We start from the raw sequence: 14087 nt of genomic DNA, 5'->3' as shown, positions 1-14087 counted from the left end.
AGTGCGTGTTTCCAGTGACCTTGCAGTGTCTGTGTTGTACAAATGAACACCGCAAACTCCCTAAAACCAGACTAGTTTGTCTTTGTGGTCCTGTGGCAGAGCTAAAACACGACCTGCTTGTGTCTCCTCGATTCATACCTGTGCTGTAAGCCCATTTTTTTTCCCTTCGTTGACATAGCAGATAGCGAAAGCAGCTATGTCTTACTCATGCCATTAAATGCTTGCTGGTGGCTACAAACGCTTTCTTTTGAAATGTGGTCGTGCGGTTCCATTGCAGCCTCTGAAAGTTCATTTCAATCCCTGGCTGGGCTGATGGAGGTGAGGCTGGGCTTCTGGTAATGGTATTAGTTCAGCCTTGCAAAATATTACTTGCCTGAGGTGAGTAATATTTTTTGATGGGTAAGTAAAAGATCATCAGTCATCGTCATAGCAGAGGACAGGCAAACAATTTTTGTCTGAACTGGTAAGTTCTCAAAGCAGCTCCTGAGACCGGATTAGTTGTGCCCTGCGAGAAGTCATTAAATTTTTTTTTCCCCCTGTTTAAATTCCACTAACGTCATAAGAATGAATGGCAGGTATAATATATTGGGTGTTAGATAACTCTACCAAATCCTACAGGAAACTGGGGATACACAGAGCTCCGAATCCCAGCTTGCTTGAGCGCATATATATTGCACTGACTGAAATGCCCAGCTTTGCTAGGTTTCCCGTTCTGTTTCGGGAAAGAAGGGTGATTTGTAAGTGGATTATTCCCAGAGCAGCACAATATCAAATGGTTTCCTTGATGCCAGCTGCTTCTCGAACGGAATTTTGCCTGCTGGTATACCGAGGCTCAGCCAGAAGGGCTGCGAACTTAAGATTGTTGTTACTTGATTTACAGCCTCTGGATTTATTACCCCGCTGTGTTTCTCACATTTTACCCTTATATAAAGACCCTGAAATCCTCATGTTGTTGGCAGTCAAGCTGGCAGCATGTGAAATGGAGTTTCTGCTGAAATGTTTCTCTTCCCGTTAGGTCTGATGGTGTACAGGGAAGGATAATGAACCCCAGTCCACCCATTTAGCCCTCACGCTTTTATTTGTTTGTATGAACTCGTGCCTTTTTTCTTTTTTCTTTTTTTTTTTTTTCCATGCTAAGGCAAGATGGATGTTAAAAGCCAAAGCAGGTTCTCTACAGGAATGATGGAGCAGTTTCCCAAGGCTGCAGTGTGGCTCAGTGGCAGAAACGAGTATTTCTGACTTCCTCTTCCTATGGGTTCCCTATCTAAAGATAAAGCACAGAGGTCTGGGTGGTAGCATATTAATTATGAACTATTATCTCTGCCAGCACGCTAGTCGTTTATCATTTAATAAATCTGAATCTCCACCTTGGGACTGAATGACTCATCGTAGTTTTTCTATATCTTCCTTTGCATTGTTTCTGAGTCGTCTAATGTTGAGGATGAAAAGCAATCACGCAAATAAGGACAAATGGGAAGCATTTGTGCTCTTCATGGCTCTTCAAAACGTTTCAAGTTAGATTCCGCTGTCTTTAATTGCACAGTTTGCTTCCTTTTATTGGGCTATCTTGGTTTTACTGTAGATTGTACTGGTAGGGAGCATTATAAGAACAGTAATTTCTTCATTACATTTTTCTAGGGCTTTTAATAGATTTATAAAACACAAGAGATGAAAAAGGCCCGTTATCATATCGGGTCTTCTCCGGCTAGTACGAGATAGTTTGGTTTGTTATACTTCTTGACAGTTTTCCTGGTCCCGTTTTAAATAAATCCTGCAGCTTAATTACCTCTGCTCGGGTTCTGTCCGATTACTTTCCAAACCCCTCGTCCCCGAGGGAGCTCCCTAAATAGTCTTGGTGTTGCAGCTTCTTTATTTTTAGAGCCTGAATGCGAAGAATAACATCTAAAAAGCGATGTTTTTGTCCTTGTTGGAACTGGCATCAAAGCGTAGGCTACAAATTAGTGTTTACAGACGTGCAGGGCTACATCAAATATTAACGTACAGTGAACCTTCGGCTGCGGTCGCTCGATACCACAGTACCGGAGCAGAATTTAATTGAAGGGGTGAATCTCCGTGGAGCTGGGGGCAGGTGGGCTCTGTACAGGTAGCTGGGGGCGCCGCGGGGCATCTCCAGGTTCCACAGGTCCGTTGAGACCGTTGGGAGTTGAGCGGGTGCCCACGGCTTTGCTGCTTCCCGCTTGCACCCTCCTGGCCCCATCCCGCTGGACCGTATACGTGCTGCTAAGCTTCACGCTTCGGCAGGACTGTAAGTAGCTGGATTTTTACACCTGGGGGAGAAAAAAGAAGCAAATCCTGCAGGGATTAGACCGTGATACCCCAGGATACCTGGGAGTGCAGTCCACGTGCATCTTTCCTGCTTTTGGCCTCAGTAAGGTCATCACAGAGGGCCGGTGTGCTTGAATTGGAGCCTCAGGAATGCTCAGACGTCGTCAGTTACCCTGCATCAGGTCTGTGGTTTTGCCTTTGGCTGGAATAAACCTGCACTCCCAGCCTGCAGATAGATGGTCTAGCACGTGGAAAACTTCAGGTCAGGAGTGGAGTTGGCCTGCCCAAATTTAAGCACCCAGTGGTTAAAACCTGCCCCAGCCTTGTCACTGTAAAGCTCTTTTCAGTACTCACGGGGAGAAACAGTCTGCCAGAGGAAGATCGAGCAAATTGGTCTTGGATGGTGCCTGCTTTTAGTGCTGGGTTAAGAGCTCAGAGCAACCTTGTCGACCTCGTGAATTCAGAAGTCAGAGCAGAGATCCCCACTCAGGGCAGTTCCGACCCATTTCGGCAGGAATGCAGTTACACCTATCACCTGGGCTCTGCTCTGGGGAACTGAGCAGCGGGTTTGCTCACGCTGCTGAAATCCGGGAGCTCGCACTGCTGAAATCCGGGAGCTCACACCCCTAAAATCCAGCAGTGCTGCCAGTTTAAGGGGAGGTTGTGAATCTGGTCTTTGTAGGCAAGCAGTGATGTTCACAGTTTGAAAATATTCACATTGCATTTAAAGGGCAGTACTGTACAGTTAATTGATGGTGTTTGTTTAGTGTCTGCCACAATAATCATCGAATATTTGGGAACTGGGGGCTCAGATAGTTGTATGGCTTTTAGTCAGCTCTTCTAACGGAGCCGGATAGTTCATTTGCTGGGAGACGAGGGCAGTGCGTGCACCAAAAGCATTTTAAGAGCTTTGCAGGATTTCTAGCGTAGAGCCTAAGCATTGCGGCAGTACAGAGGAACCTGGCAACAGATGCTGCTACTCCACGAGTTGTACAGATTGGTCACAGTGGATGTGGGATGTGAGTTTGTGCATGCTCCTGTGTATTTGTGATTCTGTCATTTTAAATCCTGGTACTGCTAATATCCAGACCAAAACTCCCACTGAATCCAGAGAACCCAGGATTTATTCTCTGCCTCTTTTTTTTGTTTTGTTTTGTTTTCAAGCCCTAGTTTTCTTTCTTAAAATTAAATAAAGATCCCAAAGACTAAGCAGAGAGATGGAACAGAATGTCTCGGAGAGAATCGTCACCGTCCCGACAGCAGACTGCGATGTACTGAGTGCCTTAGACTGGAAAGACGGCATTGGTACCTTGCCTGGTAGCAACATACAAGTAAGAAACCAAGGAACACAATAAATGAGCGGCCACCATGCCTTTGGCACCGCAAAAAAATTTCCAATATATGCTCTAGTTTGCAAATAAGATCTGTGCAGAGAAAAGACTTTGTTTTAAACAGATGGGTTGGCATTACCAAGCAAGTGCTGAAAGTTTAGGGATGTTTCTGAAAGCCTGGTGATATTTCCTTCCCCCTTCTAATTTCTTGCTCGATTGATTTCTAAAGGTAGGAAGTGTTTTAAAAGAATTGTTTTCTGCTGTTAGAAATTATGGGCCTGATCTTCCTAATTCTCAGTCACGTCCATAGAACATATTTGGGCAAGAAACCCCGTTAAGTTCAGCCCAGCACGAGAGACACTTTGTCATGAGTGAATACCTGTGGGGTTGGGCCTTTAGGTTCTTTTCACACCAGTGGTTATTTTTTGCAGCTTTTGACAGCTGTCTGTATCTGACATACTCATGGTAATGTCTCCAGTGCAGTTCTCATGTAAATCAGAACCAAGATCTGATGGTCGCAAACGAGGTGTGCTGTGGTAGAGGGGGGAGGAGCTGAGTGTCAGTTGACTGTTTCCCAAATTACCTGCAGCTGTTATTTCAGTGTGATTGCACTTCTGATGGTTGGGAATGAATACATAAAATTGGCCTCAAGGCGGCGAGTTCTCAATCTGGGAAAAAAATCAATCTCGACTGAAATAAATTGGAGCTGAAGGGACTGGAGAGCTCACAAAAAAAATCGTATTGTTGGTATCACATCAGGCATTCCGAATCAGGTCCTTCACCTCCTAAAAAAGCTGACGGTCTCCCCCTTCCTCCCCTCTCCCAGTTGTGCAGAAAAGTCTTCTACATGGGCTGCCCGATCTCGCTTAGTCTGCGAGGAAAATGCTTCTGCCTGCAAATGTGCAGAGAACATGGGTGAACCTGTATGCTTGGAGTATTTTGAGATCAGGGCTTTGCTCTCCCACCAAACAGACGTGGAATTGGGTCCACTGACTCTCTAGGAGGCCCTCTGGATGATCATTTTGCAGTGGCGTAACTTTTCTGCTGTGTTTTTTCAGTCATTATACTTTTGCTGCTTAAAAGAGCTGAGCAGTGTATTGCCACGGGTTTTCTCTTAACCAGCAGTAATGTGCATTTGCAGAAACGGCTTCACCTCTTTTGGTTCCTTGTAATAGTAGAGAACCAGCAAAGCACCACCGTACCTACTGGAAGAAAACAAATAATACTGTATTATTTTCTATTAGATGACAAACTATAAGAGCACTGATACCATGGCTGCTAAGTGTGGTAGCAGTGTTGGCTGGAGCATGATAACTGGCTGCACAGGAAGCTGCTTCATTCTTAAGATGCCAAACACTTTTTTTTTCTGCAAAAAAGCCAAACACTTTTTTTCTTTTTTTTTTTTTTCTTTTGCAGTATATTTTTTTCCCTGCCTGTCTCCTCTTCCTGCTGTATTCCAGTTCTTGCATGCACAATTAAATACATTTTCCCTGAATTCCCTTTTCAAAAGTTCTCAGCAAGGACAGATTATTTTTGGAGAGTTTGTGTGAATTTCACATTAACAAATGTGCTATGTTGATCTCATTTCTATATGTAAAAGAAGAAGCAGTTCTGGTAGAAACAGTTATTTCCAGAACTACAGGATGAAGGATATTGCCTTGAAGAGCCAGTGAATGAAACCGGAGGTGGGCTCCATAGGTCAGCCAGTCCTCAGCACAGCTCAGGGACTGTTAATAACGATGCCGGTCATTTTTCATAGCAAACTTTTGCTTCTGGGGGTCCTGGGCTGGGCTTCCCAGTTCACGTGGCACCAAATAATAAAAGGAAGAGATAAAAACCTCTTGTCTTCCCTGGCTTGGGCTGAATCTGTGCCCTTGATTTGTATGCAGCCGTGTCCACCCCGGAGACTAACCTGCTGACACACAGTGGCGCTGGCACCCTTCCCCACCTCCAGCTGTGAGCTCGGCTTCGCGCTCGCTCTGCTGCTTAATGGCACGTAGAGCTCTGGAGGTGCTCCCGCCGCTGACCTCGTGCTCACGGTGCTGAGCTGTCCTCAGCAGCGATGGCGAGGAACCGCTGAGATCCTGCACCCTTAGGCTACTGCTCCTCTGGCGTTGGGGAAAAGCGAGAGGTTGCTTCTCTTACAACAGCCAGCCTCCAGGAAACGCGGAGGCCCGCTTAAATTATCGTTTCTTTGCAATGGGCTGTTTCTCGTCTTGGTGAAATAAAAAAGGTGCTCCGTGTCTTAGGGGCTGCAGAGGAAAAAGTGAGCTTTTAGGAGCAGGTCCAGCATCTTTGAATCCTCAACAAATACAGGCTTCAGATCAAAAAGAGGAAGGAGGGGGAAGAACTTTTGGGATGAGGCTTTGATGGGGGCTGGAGGCAGGATTTGGAGACCAGGAAGCGTGCAGCAGTAGAGGAAGAGCGGCGCTTCTCAATGCGACGAGGAGCCCTGCTTCAGAGGTGAAGCACACGCTTTTAATCTGGGTTTGCCAGGTTTGAGTGAAGAACGGATGGCTGAGAAAAGATCTCAAGCTAATAAACTGCTGTGAATAAAAGCTTTGGAGCAGAGCTTGCAAATGCAACCCACCCTGTATTTGCCTCTCGTTCTCGAGTTCAGCAGCTCTGTAGTGCAGACCGTGGAGAAGATCAAGGAGTGACTAATCTTCAGATTAGTCTTTTTGTGTGTGTGTGTGTTTGATTGCCTTTGCAGATGGGGACTAATAAAAGATGCGCATTGACGCTGTTTGGCACACTGCTAATTTTATCTGGATGCATGAAGTGTGTTCCTAGCCCAAGACATTTTTTAAGCTTAAATGATAGAATCTCTGAAGTCAGACACATACCCTTTTTTTTCCAGGCTACCCTATGGGTTGAGCACTTCCCTGCGTGTCTGCAGGGGTTTTCTTCTGCATCTCAGTTTCCTCTTGGCCTGCAGTAGGGCAGACGGCGCGTGTGCAGGGCGTTAGGTGTGTTTCTGGGCCGTTCAGAGATGGTTTGTTCAGATGCGTACTGCGTTTGCGCAGTCCCAGCCATGCTCCGAGGTGTGCGAAGCTCGGCCAGCATCATCTGGGAACACGTGCTGCATCATTCTCTGCTGCAGCGTGGCCTTTCCTTCAACAGCCACGTGATTCCTGCTTGCACCGGGATTTTAGGGAGGTTGCAGTATCTGATCATTGCAATAAATGTAATTGTGCTTTGCTGGATGAACTTGACCCATCAGAACAAAGGTTTGGGGCCGAATTGGTTTTCTGCAGGTATTTATTCTGGTGAGTTTGTCAGAGGTCTGGGATTTATAAGGGGAACACATCAAAGCAGGTAGAATTAACGTTGCTTTCCTCCTCTGACGGTGAAATGCACCATTGGGGTTCTGGGGGCCCACTGCTGGCATTTTGAGGAAGAGTTTCGTGTTTCACATTTTTATTGTTAGTGATTTTTATTGCTTTTCTATGTACATACACCCATTTCTTTTTGTCCCATACCTAGTTGCTTCTCAGGGAATCCTATTCCTTTCTGTCCCCTTTTCTAGCCCATTTACTACCGCTTATTTGCCTGCTTTCTTCTGTTACCTGCAGTTCCGTTTAAATGAGTTTGGAATGCTAGAAATCATTACTGAAGTAGAAGCAGAAGCCATAAAAACTCTTTCAGCCTCAGCAATAAATGCCAGCCCAACCAGCTTTGCTCCTGCTGCTGTCAACGCTTCCGCTGCCTCTAGCGCTGATTTGGAAGGTGAGCCTCTTGCTGTGGGACAGAATATGTGGTTTCTGGAAAAGCTTCTAGAAACAGGACTGAAATGTGTGTTTCAGTAGCGCCGGGCTCCCTGACGCAGCGTGTGAAGTGAGTCACTGCCTGTTTCGAATATTTTAGAGGTATTTAGAGTGAATGTAATTACTGCAGAGTCATAACAGTACCTGGCTCATGCGTTGTGCGCTCCTTTGTGGAAGGTAAGTGTGGTTATATAAACGATCTGGGCTGGGTTTGCCACTGTAGTCAAACATCTCACTCACACGGAGTTTTAACTTAAACCCTGGGGTCCCCTCAACTGGTGTTACTGGGATGTCGGAGCCCCTTCTTTCCAGGGTAGTGGATCAGCAGTGACATCCTTAACAGGGGCGATGCACTTGTCATGGCAGCAATTAGGTCTGCATCTGTGTTAAACTAAACTGTGCTTATTTGGGGACTTTGGGATCAGAATGGTCTGGTGTTACGTTCCTTACTAAACACGCAGCCTCCAAAACGGAGGGGTTGCACCCACAGGGAGGACTTTCAGCTCCATGCTGAGTCCTGAACCGCGCTTGGGAATTGCCTGGGACATTGCTGGGTGCCTCAGGCCAGAAGTGCCCAAGGCTGTGCTAAAGAAGTGTGTAGCTGAGGTGCTCTGGCTGAGGTGCTAACACAGACGTGCCTTAGTTGACTGCTCTTGGGGGTGACGGGAGCTTCCAGTGAGATTCCTCCATGTGCATGCAGAGCATGAGCGGGTGGCACAGCGCTGTGCCAACCTGGCGTTTGTGGCCCCGAATGAATCCCCGGTTTGGCGAGAAGACCCTTGAGAGTTGCCTGTAACCTGGCTCATGTCGATAGGTGCGTTGTTAGCCACAAGAACTTTGTCATTTCCAAGGCTGCTGCAAGCCAAATTAGGGGAAATTGAGTTTTAACAGGGTAATGTAAGCATGTCACTAGACATACGCATCAATATAATGGACAAGAAGTATCTCAGACAGTTCTTTGCAGACCTCTTCTTAGCCTGTTCCTCCAGAAACCAGTATTTGAAAGCAGATTTACTTCTGTTAGCCTCCGAGGTTTTTCGTTCCAGCCCACTTGGTTCAGCTGGGCAGCCTCACTTACTTGGTAAATGACTTGTTTCCTTTGATCAAGTGTTTCAGTAGAGCTATTTGTGAAAGTGCCCAAGTGATCCAGTGCTGGATCGCTGGTCAAGGCAGGGCTGCGTCCCTGAAATCGTACACACCCATGGAGGGAATTTCTTTTTTGGGAAGAGAACAATCTCTCCTCTTGTTGCTTGCCTGGACAGGCATCTGCCAGTTGGCTTTCCCCAGGGTCTTGATGGAACTGTTTCTGTTTTCTGGTAGGAAGGCTTTGTACCTGTCTTCCCTGTTGGCTCTTCTCATCTCAGAATTCATAGTAAGCTCTGCAGATTCGCTTTTGCTTACAGGCATTTGCTTACATTCCTGCTGATTGTGGGTACTTCTTGCCTGCGAGAGCTGCAGAAACATCAATTCATCAGGCAAACAACCAGTTCTTACATGGTCACCTCAGCACTAAGAATTTTTCACACCCTTTTAATCCAAGTGTATTCCATCTATCAGCGTGACTTCTATTTGAGCAAAGCTCTTCAGGCTCTGTTGCTCTTACACGTTTTCCCTCTTTTGCCTTCCCCCTGCCTGGAATCATTGGTCCCCAGTGGCACAGGGAGAAGCTTGAAGTTTTAACACGAGCAGGCTTATGTTCACTCTGTGTAGGCAGTCTGTCTGCCAAATTCCAGCCAGGACCATCCAACATCCCCTATCAGTCCGTAGGGAGCAATCAGATGTAAATGAAAAATTTCAGTCATCTCAACAGAATGAGTGCAAGTACTGGTAAGGAGGCTATGAAAATGGTTTTAAAGAAGCAAAGTGACTCGTATCTCAGTGTTTTTGATTGCCTGGTGCCTTGTTTGCTTTTTTTTTTCTCTTAAATGGTGCATACAGGAATGAGTTGATCAAACCAGTGCACACAAACGGCGCCCCAAAGTGCAGAATAGGAATGATGTATGCATAGGAGCCACATGCACAATTTGCACGTCAGAGAACTTGAGCGAAGTATGCACTGGAATAGTGCAGATGCCTGGCAATGGGGATTACTGAAACGATATTTTGTTAAAATATTCAACATAAATTAAATTGCATTAGGAAAAAGCCAAACATTAGTAGAAAGTAAACAATATATTGGAGTTACTCTTTGTATTTTCATGCTTTCATTCAGAAGAAAAATTGATATATATTCCTTGCTAGATACAGAAATAATTGTTTCTATTTTCCCATCAATAATGCTATTTTTAAAGACTGCCTATGAAAGTTTTTTTTTCCTGTGTACAAAGTATAGATAAAGACTGAAGTTTTAAAACTTAACCAACTGTATTTAAAGTATCCAAACATGGTGGACTCATCTGACATTTGCTTTTCAAGTTAGAGGGTTACTAGGAATAAAGAAATATAAAAAGATCTGTGATTGTGTCCTGGCTACAGCCTTGAGATTATATCTTCTTTAATACTTTTACAGAGGGCAGAGGTTCTCTGAAATTAAAATACTGTAGATAAAAGTGGTTTTTCTTTAATGAGGTGGTACACTCTTTCTGTATGCCAGTGTACAGATAATAATTACTTCCCTCACAATGGGGTACTGAGGTTCTCTGAAAGTTTGCAAAGGACTTTGACAGAACTCCTTGCATGAAAGGTGTTTAAAAAGTACAAAGTTCTAACATTTTACTTTAATAGTTTTCTTTTTCTTTGCTTCTGCAGTGTCCAAAGACAACTTGCCCTGTTCTGTTTTCCAAACCCGTGGTCAAATGGATTGCTTTGCGAATGGAAAGTTTTGTACTCAGACAGGCTCTCAGCAGCACAGGGACAGGTAAATAAACCCCAGATTCTTCTTCTTCTGTGTTTAAAACTGCTTAGGGATAACTTTGTGCTAGAGAGAAGCATCGCTGTGAAAGTAATGAAGTCCTCAGAGCAAGTGTTAACATGGCATGGCAGAAGCAGGGCTGCCTGCAAAGCTCTGCTGGTGACCTTCCTGTTACCCTTGAGGCTCCCAAGCCAAACTGAGGAGAGCTTTTTTGGCTCTCCTAATTTCTCAACCTGCATAAATTCTCATTGTGTGCTTGATGCCTCAGTTCCCTCTCCTGTAGATAAGGATGATGTCCTGTTTTCCACAAAGCTGTAAAAAGGCAATATTAAAAACCCTCTGGAGCTGCTTTGGTAGCGATAGCTATTCAGGTACTTTCAAGTATTTTAAAAGATAAATATATGGCAAACATGTTTCATTTCTTCAGGTTCTCAGCCCAGGCAACCTCATTCTGCCAAACAGGTACAGAGACGCTGGGAAAACTGCAGAAATATTGCTGGACTTTTAATTTGTTTTTGTTTTCAATTTTGAACATTTAGTGATACCAAAGACATTCCAAATGATTGCAGGAACAGGGGAAATAGCAGAAATCCTAATGTCAGCATTGGCTGTCAGATGAATGAGGTTGACAGACCTGCCAAACGTCTCCGAAGGAAGAGAAGACTGCTTCTGGAGTCTGAGGATGATGAGGAAAATGCAGATGAGGATGAGGTAAATAAGGCCACATGTATTTTCTTTAAAGAGAACTGTAAAGAGCATATAGAAGTCTGTGGCTTGCATTTCACTGTGCAAGGAAAACTGAGCCAAGGGAGGTTGTTCTGTACCCATGAGAATGGTCTGGGTCTGATTCTGATTTACATCAGGAATGAGAATATCTGTTCTGAAATCTGAGGAGTCACATTGGTGAATAGCTCATCTGAAGTCACAGTCAAGATTTCAGACAGTAATGCAATACAGATGTAGCTATAGCCATGTGCACTGAGCTTGTTTCACAATACGAATACATGCCCTCCCAAATATTACACCTAGCTGCAGTCAAGAAATACTATGTGAAGCTAGAGATTAGTGTCAAACAGCAGTTTGATTGCTTTTTATAATGTACCTGTGTGTACATTCACTACACTACTAGAAACACGTATTAATGGTGTCCAAATAGAAGCACCTCAGTCCTGTTCTCATCTTTTCTTAATTTTCATTAAGCATCTTACTCCTTTTAGGAGGCCTTTGTGCAAATGTGCACTCTGCTGCCATGTGCATAGTCTCAGGCCTGAACCATTACATTTATGTTCATGAATTGCACTTGTTTTTCTAATGGAGAGCCACTGGGGTAGGTGCTTGGTGGCAATGCAAGCTGAGATTTCTGATGTCATGAAATTTCTGATGATTAACTCATCTTATTGCTCAGTTTTTCTCTGTGATGCATATCAGAGAGATTTAAGTGTATATGTTTGCAGAAGTACTTGCCCTCTGTCTCTTCCCCTTCTCCTCTTCCTCATTTGAAACTGCCCCACTCTCTCTTCTAGGGCATGCCTTGGCAGGCAGCTTTGCATTTCACATTTTGCCCTTTTTGTTTCACATTGAGAAATGACAACCCTGGGTGAATTAAAGAGTTTGAAAACTTCATAGAAGAACTGTGAATGGCAATCTGGCTTGGAATGTGACACAGGGAGACATTTTCTGGGGTGTTCATCTATGGCAGTAGTTCCTTGAAGCATCTGCTTCTTACAGGGCTTCATAGGTGATTTTTTTTTTCTGTATCCATTCCCTGGCATAGATGGACATAAGAACCTCTGAAATGAGAAGGAAAACAGAGAATTACAGTGAGGTTGCTTATGTGAGCAGTAAATCCAGCACTGCAGAAAGCAAATCCTGTGCATTGTAATGGAGGTTTAGGGCCCGTACTGCTCTTCATGTTTAAATGAACTTCAGTAGCATACTAAGTAATTTGTAAAGTATTTTGGGATACTGCAGGATCAAAGTTATTTATGTAACATACCCTACTAATGCTCTTGCAGGGTTATTCAAAGGGAAATAATGCTAGCTAATACTCCTGTTAGTTACATGTTACATCCTTATTGTACCTGCATTGTGAGATGATCAGAGGGAGGAAACAACAATATTGCTAAACTTTTTTTTAACGTATCTGTGTCTAGGAGAAGAATAAATCAAATAATATGAAAAGCCGCAGAAACACTAAACCAATAAAACAAGGTGAGCTAAGCTCATAGTCTCTTTTCTTTAATGTTTATAGATTATTTTACTAGCTATTATAAGATGAATAATAGTAAACAGAAGAAGAAAGGACAGTAGAGCTCATTTCACATTCAGAATAGCTTATTAGGTACATAACCCTCTTACCACAGTCAGTCTTCTGAAATGTATTAGCGAGAATATGCTAGATTTGCCTGCATGTTGGGCACAGCGTAGAGGATCTGGAAGGAGACAGCCTGATCCAAAGCTCGCTGAAGCCGATAAGAATCTTTGCTTCCATTGACTTTGGAGAGCTTCATAGCCACAAATGACAAATAGAACATAAGTTGTAAGCAACATGAGATTGATTGCAAACTTTGGGTTAAATTTGTTGCATACCTTAAAGGAGTTAGCATACGTTAAACTGGGGGGAGATTTTTAGTATGCATTTAAAATATAATTTATTGTGTGTATGACCATGGTTCTGCTAGAATGAATCCAAGTACCTGCCAAGTTGTCTTCAACATGTATGTACTGGTAGCTGCCTCTGTAGTAGGTGCGCTGTGGTATTAGCAGGTTATAAATACGTATATTTATATATCTATGCATACAAAAAATCTTGTGAACTGAACAAAAATTCACTTGGTTTTTCATTTGTTTTGTTTTAGGTTTATTTCAGCTGCAATTATATGCCTCTCTGTGCTGTCATGTAGTTCATATCTAACCCTTTATTTCTCTGTGAATTACCAGAAGGAATTATTTTCCTCTATTTTAAGTTACTATATCTTGTCGAAACTTTACCGTGGCAGCTTTCCATGGGTAGCTTCCAGCAATTCGGGTGCCACAATTCATTTGACCTGCGATATGATAAATTTTTGTTAATGAGAAATGAGCACGGTCGTCCTACTGTTGGAATTTGTACCTTTCCTCAAAAGTTGGGTAACACTGCCTCCTCTGGGGTACAGCAGCAAAACAGCATTGGCTGAGCTGAGCTCGGAGCTGCCTCCTTACTTGCTGTAAAAGTAACTCTGCACCTGATCAGAGAGCAGCGCCGCTGCCTGGAGCTGCTCCTGTGCTGTAAAAATGACTTGCAGAAATGGGAGGAGAAAGAGGAGAGAGGGAAAAACGGGAGATGTCTGGGAGAAACACTCATTTTTGTTTTTGTTTTTGATTAGTTGTTCCTGCAAAGAAGAAGGTATGGAACTGGGTTTCCTACTTAGAAGAGGAACGGATGCCAGCTGCTCCCCTAAAACTGTTCAGAGAGGTTGGCAGCTTTTTCAGCTCTTTCATTGTTTTTGTCAGGCAGCCTCCCAGAATTACTAACTCAATGCAAGTAGAATGTGAGACTACCCTCAAACCAGCAGTTACATTTATTAGCTATTTTGGTGCAAGCAGGCAGTAAAAACCTCATGTTTGTTTCCAGCCCTGAAGCACTGTGGAAACAAACATCTACCCTGTGAGCCTTATCCAAAACCAGCGATGTAAAAACCACGGATTGAATCCCACTCACAAATAAACAATGACTGTTTCGGTCTGCTTTGGGTAGCTCGGAATAAATTGGCTGTTAGGCAATCTCTAAGCAACATCATAGAGGAACAGTTTAATGTCTTTCATATGTCCTGTGTTTCATCTGTGGCCGTACTACGCCCCTTCCAGCCTTCC

At 43.9% G+C, this 14087-nt stretch overlaps 1 protein-coding gene across 9 annotated transcripts in view; it reads left to right on the top strand.

Moving 5' to 3' along the window:
• Positions 1–14087, top strand: part of LOC308182312 (lethal(3)malignant brain tumor-like protein 4) — a 57551-nt gene that overhangs the window by 6666 nt on the left and 36798 nt on the right. For 5 of the 9 annotated variants that reach the window (XM_080566713.1, XM_080566712.1, XM_080566711.1 and 2 more), the window contains exons 2-7: positions 3451–3617; positions 7193–7346; positions 10133–10241; positions 10775–10946; positions 12389–12446; positions 13601–13689. In XM_080566713.1, the coding sequence (XP_080422839.1) occupies positions 3504–3617; positions 7193–7346; positions 10133–10241; positions 10775–10946; positions 12389–12446; positions 13601–13689 (696 nt within the window). In that variant the 5' untranslated portion in view covers positions 3451–3503. Of the gene's footprint in view, positions 1–3450; positions 3618–7192; positions 7347–10132; positions 10242–10774; positions 10947–12388; positions 12447–13600; positions 13690–14087 lie in introns of those variants that run through there. The other 4 variants (XM_080566715.1, XM_080566716.1, XM_080566718.1 and 1 more) reach the window with 4 other exon arrangements.

Source organism: Anser brachyrhynchus (assembly GCF_964034855.1).
Source record: "Anser brachyrhynchus genome assembly, chromosome: 24".
NCBI classification, from domain to species: domain Eukaryota; kingdom Metazoa; phylum Chordata; class Aves; order Anseriformes; family Anatidae; genus Anser; species Anser brachyrhynchus.
The sequence above is the reverse complement of the archived record's forward strand: the minus strand, read 5'-3'. Positions and strand labels throughout refer to the sequence as shown.